The sequence below is a fragment of the Loxodonta africana genome, chromosome 7 (genome assembly GCF_030014295.1).
Source record: "Loxodonta africana isolate mLoxAfr1 chromosome 7, mLoxAfr1.hap2, whole genome shotgun sequence".
In the NCBI taxonomy this organism is placed as follows: Eukaryota; Metazoa; Chordata; class Mammalia; order Proboscidea; family Elephantidae; genus Loxodonta; species Loxodonta africana.
This window is the reverse complement of record NC_087348.1, coordinates 13,889,746-13,900,815: the sequence shown is the minus strand read 5'-3', so window position 1 is coordinate 13,900,815 and position 11,070 is coordinate 13,889,746. Positions and strand designations below refer to the sequence as shown.

General features: G+C 48.1%; 1 protein-coding gene across 6 annotated transcripts in view; it reads left to right on the top strand.

Moving 5' to 3' along the window:
- Positions 1 to 2,702: 2,702 nt before the first annotated feature.
- Positions 2,703 to 11,070, top strand: part of CD6 (CD6 molecule) — a 48,966-nt gene continuing 40,598 nt past the window's right edge. Inside the window, exon 1 of one of the 6 annotated variants that reach the window (XM_064287996.1) lies at positions 2,703 to 3,032. In XM_064287996.1, coding sequence (XP_064144066.1) covers positions 2,972 to 3,032 — 61 coding nt within the window. In that variant the 5' untranslated portion in view covers positions 2,703 to 2,971. The remainder of the gene's footprint in view (positions 3,033 to 11,070) is intronic. The other 5 variants (XM_064287995.1, XM_064287993.1, XM_064287994.1 and 2 more) reach the window with 5 other exon arrangements.

Genomic DNA, 11,070 nt, shown 5'->3' with positions numbered 1-11,070 from the left:
AGGACTACAGCGTCACCTTACCAAAAAGAATTAGTCGACTTTCAACCATTTCAGGAGGTAGCAGATGATCAAGAACCAATGGTGCCGAAGGAAGAAGTTCAAGCTCCATTGAAGGCACTGGGGAAAAAACAAGCGTCCAGGAATAGACCCGAAAACCAACTGAGATGTTTCAACAAACGGATGTAGTGCTGGAAGTGCTCGCTTGTCTATGCCAAGAAATTTGGAAAACAGCTACCTGGCCAACTGACTGGAAGAGATTCGTATTTGTACCCATTTCAAAGAAAAGTGATCCAGCAGAATGTGGAAATTATGAACCAACATCATTAATATCACATGCAAGTAGAATTTTGTTGAAGATAACTAAAAAAGGGTTGTAGCAGTGCATTGACAGGGAACTGCCAGAAATTCAAGCCAGATTCAGAAGAGGACATGGAACAAGGAATATCATTGCTGATGTCAGATGGATCTTGGCTGGAAGCAGAGAATACCAGAAAGATATTTACCTGCATTTTATCGACTATACAGAGGCTTTCAACTATGTGGATCTTAACAAATTATGGATAGCATTTTGAAGAATGGAAATTCCGGAACACTTAATTGTGCTCATGAGGAACCTATGCATAGATCAAGAGGCAGTTGTTCAAACAGAACAAGGGATACTGAGTGGTTTAAAATCAGGAAAGATGTGTGTCAGGGTTATATCCTTTCACTATACTTATTCCCAAAACCGGACTTTTTGAAGGGTTAGGTCTATTGTTTACCGCTTTGTGCAACTCTCATTCAAAGTGCCTCTTGTCCTGTGTTTTGTTTATTTTATTTTGCATATGAGCTCATGTTCCTTCGAACTTTTTCTGTGGGAGCTCTTTGAGGCCTGAGTTTAAGAGGAGTTAATTGAGAAGAGGATTTTTGCATTTGTTTCCACCAACTGGAAACCCTGGTGGTGTAGTGGTTAAGAGCTACACCTGCTAACCAAAAGGTCGGCAGTTTGAATCCCCCAGGTGCTCCTTGGAAACTCTATGGGACAGTTCTACTCTGTCCTATGGGGTTGCTATGAATCAGAATCGACCCCACGGTAACTGCCTTGGGGTTTTTTTGGTTTTGGTTTTATATCAGAATAATTTTTCAGGATATGCTGTCTACCATATTGCCAGAAATGGAAGTCTAGCCATTCATCCCAGCCCAGCCAAATATGTTTCTCTTAGGAAGCTGCCCATCAGCTGGAGTCCTCTCACTGTGTTCCTCTTACCCTGGCCTGTGGTTTGGTCACTCGTGTTTGTGAACTACATGCCCCTCAGCAGCAGGGATAAGGTTTCCTCTCCTCAGCTTCTACAGAGCCCATTCCAGAGTTCCACACACCTGTGCCTCTGTAGATGCCAGTCAAATGGAATTGAATCCAGGAGCTGGAGGCACCCTTCCTCCAGCCTGTGCTGTTAGTGACCTTCCACAAGGGGGCAGCCTCAGCTGGTGTCAGTGCCAGGTTGCCCTGCAGGGCCACGGGGTTCGGGCCTGGCTCCTTGTGGCTCCAAACCTGCAACATCAAGTGCCCCCTTGGGACCACATAAAGGGAATCCTCCTCCCCAATCCACAAGTGGGGAAATGAAGACAAGTGAGGATGGGGGTAGAGAATCTCAGTATAGGGCCAGGACAGGTGAACTTGAGGCGAGGTCATAAGGGGCAGAGCCAGAGGGAGGAACCAGTCTCCTGCTTCTGGACTCAATCTCTTCAAGAGTTCTTCTTGGACATCCAAACTGAATTATCTATTCACCCACTCAGCAAACGTCTATTAAGCACTGACTATATGCCCAGTGGATACTCTGGTGGTGTAGTGGTTAAGTACTATAGCTACTAACCAAATGGTTAGCAGTTTGAATCCCCCAGGTGCTCCTTGGAAACTCTATGGGGCAGTTCTACTCTGTCTTATAGGGTTGCTATGAGTCAGAATCAACTTGACCGCAATGGGTTTGGTTTTTTTTTTTTTTTTTGGTTTCTGGCATATGCCCAACACTGGGAGTGTAGTGGTGGATTAAACATATTTGGTCCCTGCATCTTTCTCTCAGTGTCCACTTCAGCCAAACTGGGCAACTCAGCATATCCCAACAAGCCTGGACTTTCTTGCCTCCACACCTTTGCTCCTGCTGTTCCTTCTGGCCCAGAGGCCCCTCCACCATCACTGCCAACTGAAATTCCTGCTCATTCTTCTGGGCCCAGCTTCTGTGCCTGACCTCATGAACCCTCCCCTCTGACTTCCCATAAAGGAGTGCCTAACTCATGACCCAGAGGTGAGAGAAGTGGATCCACCTGAGACTTAGATTCTTTCTCTGTAGAAGGACGTGGGGGACAAACCGTCTATCAGACCCTTCCCAATTTATATCTGTCTGAGGGAGGCTGAGGCTCTCTCCTCTCAAGTGTGTTAAGACCACACCTTCTTCTTCCAGCAACCATTGCACCCAAGGACAAGGTAAACCTTGAGATTTAGTCCCACGAGAGCTGGAATTCATGGAATGGGACAGACAGCAGTTCAGTCATTCATTCATTCTCCTCACATATATTTACTGAACATCTTACTCTGTACCAGGTCTCCCTCTGTTGGCCACCAGAAATGAGATGTTTCTCTTCCCCTTACCTTTTCCCTTCTTGCCCCTCTACCTTGGGCATTCTTCGAGAAGTCTCTCTTTGTCTCACCCCGTTACGCGGTGGGCTTGGTGGGCTCACAGCAGATGCAGCTGGGGCTCTCCCCACCACCCCTGTCACACCAACCTGGCTTCCTGGAGACCAAACCACAAGCAGAACATCACGGAGGCGTGAGACACACTCACAGGCTGGGCTTGGTCGCATGCGTGCAAGAGAGAGTAGCAGGCAAAGACACAACCAGGAGCAGCAGGGCAGAGTGGGCGAGCGGGCAGGCAGCAGCCGTGTCCACCTCTGGCCCAGGATGGCTCCGCCCACTGGTGGGCACGCATAGCCCTCAGGGATGGCACCGAACATGTGGCTTTTCTTCGTGATGGCGGGATGGCTGATGGCAGCCCTCTCAGGTACCCCTTTTCATCCCCTCCTGCCACCCTCTCTCTTCCTCTCATGCTGGAGGACGTGGTCCTGCCTTCTAGGCCCCCTTTCAGATTGTTCTCTCACACGCTTCTTTCTGGATCCTTTCAGCCAAGGCTGTGCCCTGGTTGCAGGGGGCCCCAGCTGTGCCAACAGCAGTTGGGGCTTCGAGAGGGAACAGGAAACTCCTTAAGGGGCTGGGGGCTGTGTCTGTGACTCAAATTTTCCAGTCCTAAGAGACCCCTGTGGGTGAGGTAACACAGGCAATATGTCTTGTCCTACCAGTGGGCTCCAGGGGTCTCAGGAGGAGGGCACCTCCCACCTATAGGCTCAGGTACTCCCCCATTCCCTATTCCCCCAGGAGGGAACCATTTATCCTCCAGAGAGGCAGGACCACTGATGACCGTATTTCCCATTCCCTGGTGTGACAGGGGTGGTGGGGAGAGCCCCCAGCTGCCTCTGCTGTGAGCCCACCAAGCCCACTGTGTAACGGGGTGAGACAAAGAGAGACTTCTCCAAGAGTCTTGGTCTCACCAGGCTTACGCTGCTCAGGAAGCAGGCCCCAAAACAGAGCTCAGGTCAGCCAATCTCGGGGCGGTGGGGGGGGGGGGTTCGGCACAACGAGCTGGGATAATTTATGGCACAAGTGAGCAGGAAGGCTCTTGAGTCCCCTCCCCCTTTCAAATCCTGAACTCCCCCAGGGTGCTGAGACCTTCTTGGAGTCCAGGCCAGGGCGCCAGGTGGCCAGAAGTTCTGGGGCACCAGGGCTGTGCTTTTCAGATATCGTTGGCCCCTGCTGAATGTGGGGTTCAAGTTGGTCTGAGCAGGACAGAGGCCCAGAAACAAGAGAGATCCTGTCCTTGGCTGGCTCAAGTTTGGCAAGGGTGTCTGACATGGAAACAGAACCTGAAAGTGGTCTCCATCTGCCCTGCAATGGAGGAGCCAAGCACTTTCAATTTGTTGCGAGGGAGGCCTAGGACGGCCCTTCTAGGAGGGGGCATCCCAGCCAATTCGGAAGGCTGGGAGGATTCGGGGCGTTATGGGAGGGGGCCTCTTCTCTCTGCCCCGACTTGGGGCATCTGCTCTGAGCCTCCCGGCCTCATAATAGCTCAGGGGACCTGAGTTCCCTCTGGGGGTGGGATAAGTGCGGTTGGCTTTGTGTGCTCGGGCCTCAGCTTTGCCTCTCACCCTGCCAGGAGTTTCCAAGGCAGTACCTGGGGCTCAGGTGCCTCCTGCCCTGGAGCAGAGACAGAGGACAGTCAGAGTGGCCCCTGCCTCCCGTAGGTCTTCTCCATGAGGCCAACTCAGGATGGAGGCTGGGTTTGCAAGGCTGAGTGGCTGGCCCTGGGCACTGTCGGCTGCCTCCAGGCGTCAGACCAGCTTCTTCCATGGTTTCTCAGCAGGATCAGCATGCTGAGGAGCTAGCCCTTAGCAGTGCCTGGGGAGGAGGTGGGAGCCCCAGGCCTGGGCAGAGCGCAGGAAGGTGACTGGAAGGGGCCCAGGAGCAGAATGTCTTACTCTTTGGTCACCTTGCCTCGCAGTGAGAAGTTCTGCTCTATCTGCTACGCTGTCTGTACTGTTATTTACTTAATGCTTTTGAAACTGCATTTATATTTAATTGATACAAGTTTCGTTTTGAAAGGAAACTTTATGTCACTATTGTACACGGAAAACCAATATCATTTGCCTTAACCCAAGGTTCCAAAAACCCATTGCTGTCTAGTGGATTCTGACTCATAGCGACTCTAGGTAATCAGAAAAATAAATGGTAGTGAAAACAAACTTCCATTATGTTCTAGCAAAAAGTCAATAAAATGCAAAGGCCTTGAGCCTGCAGCCTAGGGCCTGCCTTCTGTGGAAACGGCAGATGAGGGAGGTGCTCAAAACACCCTTGCTCCAAGCTGTTATTTTCTTCTTGATTTTTCAGAAGAATTGAAAGCACTCCGAACAGGGAATAGTTTCTTTGCTCTGCAATTGAATGGCTGGCATTAAGTGCTGGCTCCTTAAACCCTCTCAAGGGTTACCAGTCTGAAAAATGGGGGCTGGTAGGAGAGACACTGTAGGCAGAAGGAGAACTAGGAGCCCAGGTTCGGTGGGGAGGGAAAGCCAGCCCCCTGGTGCGGCCAGAAGTTGAGGCTGGCCTGCAGGCTGACATGAAGGAGGCTGAGCCGCTGTCCCTGGGCCTGCCTGAGCACTTCTTCCCTTCCGTTTCGGTCCAGCAAGACCACACCCCAGCAGGAGCTTGCCCTGGGAGGGCAAGATTGACCCAGATCTCTCTGCAAGGGGTCTCTTGGCCATATTAGTATGTTGGGGCAGACCAGGTTAGGAAAGTGAATTAGGGAGGGCGCAGCTGTAAAGCACTTAACTACTAGCTGAAAGGTTGGCGGTTCCAACAACCCAGGGATGCCTCGAAAGATAGGCCTGGTGATCTGCTTCCGAAGGGTCACACCTTGAAAACCCTATGGAGCAGTTCTACTCTGTACACATGGGGTTGCCATGAGTCAGAATTAACTTAATAGCAGCTAACAACAACAATGGAGAAAAGGAAAAGAAAGAAAAATGACGGAGGAGGCGGAGGTGGGAGGATGAGACCCATGAGGAAATTCTAGAGCCCTTGCCGTAAGAGCTGCTTCTAGAAGCCTAGATGGGGAGCACAGGTCGGTGGAGCCTGGCTCTCCTGGGCTGTGGCAGACTGGTCCGTAGTCTTCTGGTGCGTGGCAGTCCCCCCTTCTCATGCTCCCCTTCCCTATTCCAGCTCCGGGCTCTCTATCCTGGGCCTCACAGACCTATAAGCTTCTCAACAGCTTGGCTTCTTGTTGGCAAATGCCCAGGGCAGACCCCAGGGCTTATGGGACCAGGCTCTCCAATTCTCTGTTGGTGCTGCCCTGGAGGCCTGGGCCCAGGGCCAGTTTGTGTGCCTCCAATTCTGTGCCTCCGTTTCTTGATCAGCCAACTGGGAATAAAGGGGCAGAGAGAATGAACTAGATGCCCAGTCTGAGGAGGGTAGGGTGGGACCAGGAGGCTGGGGGTTTTGCCTGGGCCCTGCCTCTAATTCACTGTGTGGCTGTCCTCCTTCTCCTCTCTGGGCCTCAGCTTTCCCATTGGTGGAATAGGGTGCTCTGAGCAGACAATCTCTAAAAGCTTATCCAAACCTGACAGTCTCTGGGGGCAGTAGAACGTTCTGCCAGAAGAACAAACAAATCTTGGAAGAAGTACAGCCAGAGTGCTCCTTAGAAGCGAGGATAGTGAGACTGCATCCCACTTACTTTGGACATGTTATCGGAAGGGACCAGTCTCTGGAAACGGACATCATGCTTGGTAAAGAAGAAAGAGGGTCAGTGAAAAAGAGGAAGACCCTCGACTAGATGGATTGACACAGTGGCTGCAACAATGGGCTCAAACATAGCAATGATTGTGAGGATGGTGCAGGACAGGCCAGCGTTTCGTTCTTTTGTGCCCGGGGTCACTATGAGTTGGAACTGAATCAGTGTCACCTAACAACAACGGCAACAATGAGGTAATAACAAAGACCCAGGCTTTTCCCCACCAGGGCAGGACCAAGGTTGGTGACTCTAATTCCATCTGTGCTGCCGTTGGTGACGACTCAAGGGCTGTTTTTGTGTATCAGAAGGCTGCTTGTGGTTACTTAAAAAATAATGATAATATTTAATGTCTTAAATTAACAAATTAACAAATTTGTTTTTTTCTTAAGCTTGTAAGTTCAGTATACAAATCTCATTGTATTTGTAAGTCCATTTTTAACAATGGCACTCAAGGAGCCTTTGATTAATATTTGAGCAAATCAAGTCGAACAGAGTAAGTTTCCTTAAACAATAATGCCACTTACAAACGTAGCCAGCTAAGTTCCTTTAGCTCTGTGCCCTCCAATAAGGCAGCCACTAGACACGTGCATTTGAATGTGGTAGTCCAAACTCAGCAGTGTTTGGAAATGTAAAATACCCAACAGATTTTGAAGACTTGTACAAAAATGAATGGAAAGTACTTCATTAGTAAATTTTTATCTGAATTACAATGTGGAAATGATAATATTTTAGATATGTTGGGTTAAGCAAATTTTGTTACTGCAATTAATTGTACCTATTTTATATAGGTATTCCACATATACACTTCTTAAAATGTGGCTAGTAGAAAAATTAAAATTAGATATGTAGCTTGTGTTATATTTGTACTGGATAGCATTCACTGCCTTAGATATTCTAAATTGCATTTATAAACTGAACGAATTTGATTTTCTTATAAATGCTTTAAATACCTCTAAGAAACAAAACCCTCCTGAGGATTTCAAAGAATGCATGCAAATTTAGAAAGCTAACTTCTAAACAAAGTGACTATTAAGCTCTCTACAATATTCTATTCATGTTTACAGACATTATTAAATTCTCTTAAATTTTCAGCTTAAAATTTCAACTGAAGCCAAACACTCAATCACATCCGTGAGAAACCCTAACGGCCAAATGTTTTTATATATCACAAATACAGGACGATCGGGTGGCTATGAGTTGGAATCCACTCGACGGCAAGGGGTTTGCTTTTGTTTTTATACACCCACACACAAAGCTACGATTTTTTTTTTCATTTTATCATCTCTGTTTTTTTCCCCTTAAATAGACTTTATTTTTCAGAGCAGTTTTAGATTTACAGGAAAATTGTGCAGAAAGTTGTACAGAGAGTTCCCTTTAGCCCCTATCCCCCATGGGAACCGTTTCTCCTGTTACTAACATCTTGGCGTTCCTGTGGTACGTTTTTTACAAACCACGAACCAATATGGATACAGCATTATTAACTAAAGTCCATAGTTTACATTTCATTTCTATTTTTTAATTATAATTTTCCTGGCATTAAAAGCCACTTGTTGTTGTTACAACATGGTGACTCATGGCGACCCCATGTGTGCAGAGTAGAACTGCTCCATAGAGTTTTCAAGGCTGTGAACTTTTGGAAGCAGATTGCCAAGCCTGTCTTCCAAGGCGCCCCTGGGTGGGTTTGAACCGCCAAAGTTTTGGCTAGGAGTTGAGCACTTAACTATTTCCACCACCCAGGGAATCTTAAAAGCCACTTAGCACAGAGAAAGTAACTGTACCATTCAGTCAAACCTACATCACCAGCCTGATCTCCTGATAGGAAAATTCAGGGATTAAATTGAGCAGTCGGACTCTGAGGCTCAAAAAACAGCCTCCTTCCTGGGAGCAGCTGCCCCCAGCTGAGGCTTTGGGACAGAGGGTTGGAGACCTCAGAGAATAGTCTTATAGGAAAAGACACTCAATCACATCTGTGAGAAACTCTAACGACCAAGTGTTCTTAAACATCACAAATACAGATGTGGCATTAAATACTAGTGAATTACGTGGTGAGGAAGTCATGCCCAACACAGGGAACTTGACCCAGCTTGCACTTAACACAGATGTACAAATGGTATGGGTTTTTGCTCATTTAACCATCGGGTACCAGGCCACATAGATAGGCGGGAAACCACCCACTTCAATGCCCATGGCAGTTGCTCAACTCAGCATTGAGCAAAACCCTGGTGGAGCTGGAGTCCCCAGGTCCTATCTTCTATTCCAGCCATAGTCCCCTCCAGGCCCTCCAGCCCGCCCCCATCAAGGGGACCCCCCCATCTCCGATCAGAGCTTGAAGAGTTATTCAGAGCAGCACTTCCGGGGGTTTTCGCGTTCCCACCCACCTTCTGGTCTGCTAAAGCTGCCATCAGTCCAACAATTCACTAAATATTCTTTCTTAACCTTATGCTCTAAAGCTTCAATGCATTTAATTTTAGAAGAAACTTTATATCACTCCCTTAAAGAGAAAGCCATTATAGATCACTGTAACAATAATTGTGAAGATAACAATGAAAATGAAACAATGTTATTAAATTCTAGCCTGGGAGTTGCTGCTTTCCCTTTGCTCAAACGGGAGGTTTGTAGTTCTCAGAGGCCTTAAGGACTTTCCCCCAGGAGACTTTCTCTTCCAAGTCACCAGAAAGGCTGGAAGGGAAATAGACATAACTTCCACACCATGTACCTCAGTGGTATTTAATGCCACGTCTCCGAACTCCTAAATGACCTCACGTACCTTTGGGTGTGTGCCCCACACTTTGAGGAACACTGATTTAGAGGAATGGGGATTTGCCTGTGCATCCCCCACAAGGCAGAGCTCAGCTGCTCAGGGACGCCCTGGACATGCGGGCCCCATACCAGGCACCTCGGGCAGCCTCTGAATTTCCCTGGCAAACCTTGAAGTTGGAGATGGTACCCGAACCCGTGCCTCCTCATTTAGCCCAGGGCAACTGAGCCCCTGCAGCATAGGGAGGTAGAAGGAACATTATTCGGGGAGTCTGGAGCCCTGAGGAGTCCCTAAGAGGCACAAATGATTGAGCGCATCACTACTGACTGAAAGGTTGGCAGTTTGAGTCCATCCAGAGACACCTTGGAAGAAAGGCCCAGTGATCTTCTTCCGAAAGGTCACAGCCATGAAAATCCCATGGAGTACAGTTCTACTCTGCAACACGTGGGGTTACCATGAGTCGAGATCGACTCAACAGCAACTGGTTTGTTTGTGTGTTTGTGAGCCCTAGGAGGTCCTGGATGTCACAAATGGTTTGTGCTTGACTACTAACCTAAAGGTTGACAGTTCAAATCCACCCAGCAGGGCTGTAGAAAGAAGACGTGGTGATCTACTTCCATAAAGATCATGGCTAAGAAAATCATACGGTACAGTTCTACTCTCTGACACTTGGGGTCACCATGAGTCGGAATTGACCTGACAGCAATGGGTTTGAGTTTTTGGTTTGAGGAAGCAGGCAGTGGGAACAGATTTTTGGAGCTAGCTCTGCTTTAACTTGCTGGTTCTAACTTGCTTGAGCAACTTCTTCCCGTCTCTCTCTCCCTCCTTTTCTTCCTTCCTTCCTCCAGAGACTTTATAGGTTGTCCTGAAGGCAGGGAGGAGAGGGCATCCAGCTATCTCAGAAACTCACCCCGAGACAGGCACAGCATCATGACCCCAGTCGGCATCCTGCCGTGTGGAAAGATGAACTCTGGAGCCAGGCCGACTTGGGTTCCCAGTCCCAGCTGTGTAACCCCAAGGATGCTGCTTAACTTCTCTGTGCTTGCCTACTAGAGATAAAATACACCCAGCTCACCACGGTGTGAAAATTAATTCAGATCATGTATCTGAAAATGCTCAAACACAGCAGTGCTCAAAATGTTAGTTTATAAAAGTTACACAGCAAGGACTAAAAAAATCCCTTGGGTGTGTGAACTCAGGATTTAGTGGTTAACAGCGCTGCTAGCACAATAAGCTCATTTACCCACAGGACAAGCCCATTTTACAGATGAGAAAGCCAAGGTTTAGCAAGGACAAGAGACTTGTCCAAAGTCTGTAGCTCTAAGTGCCAGGATTTGAGCTTAAGTCTCCCACCCAACAGCCTGGGGCTCCTTCCACCACAAAGAAGTGGCTTGTCTCTTGGCTGTCTGTTCTTCTGGGCTCCATCCAGGCACAAGGCGTCACTCCCAAATGCCACTCCCCCAGGCTTGCAGCCATACCACTTAGACCAGGGATGGTCCTGACAGGCCTCTGAGGTCCTGGGGCCACCTGGAAGGCTTCTTGTTTTTGTTTTTAATAATTTATGATTGTAGTTAATAACCCATTGCTGTCAAGTTGATTTTGGCTCATAGCAGCCAGATAGGACAGAGTAGAACTGCCCCATAAAGTTTCCAAGGAGCACCTGGTGAATTCAAACTGCCAACCCTTGGTTAGCAGACATAGCACTTAACCACTACGCCACCAGGGTTTCCGTTGTTGATAATATACACAGCAAAACATGGGCCAATTCAACAGTGACATTGATTACATTCTTTGAGTTGTACAACCATTCTCACCCCTTTTTTCTGAGTTGTTCCTTCCACATTAACATAAACTCACTGCTCCGTAAGTATCTTATCTAGTCTTTAAAGAGTTGCTGTTGTCAGTGTGATCCCATACAGACAGTTGTTCAAAAGAACACAATGCTCA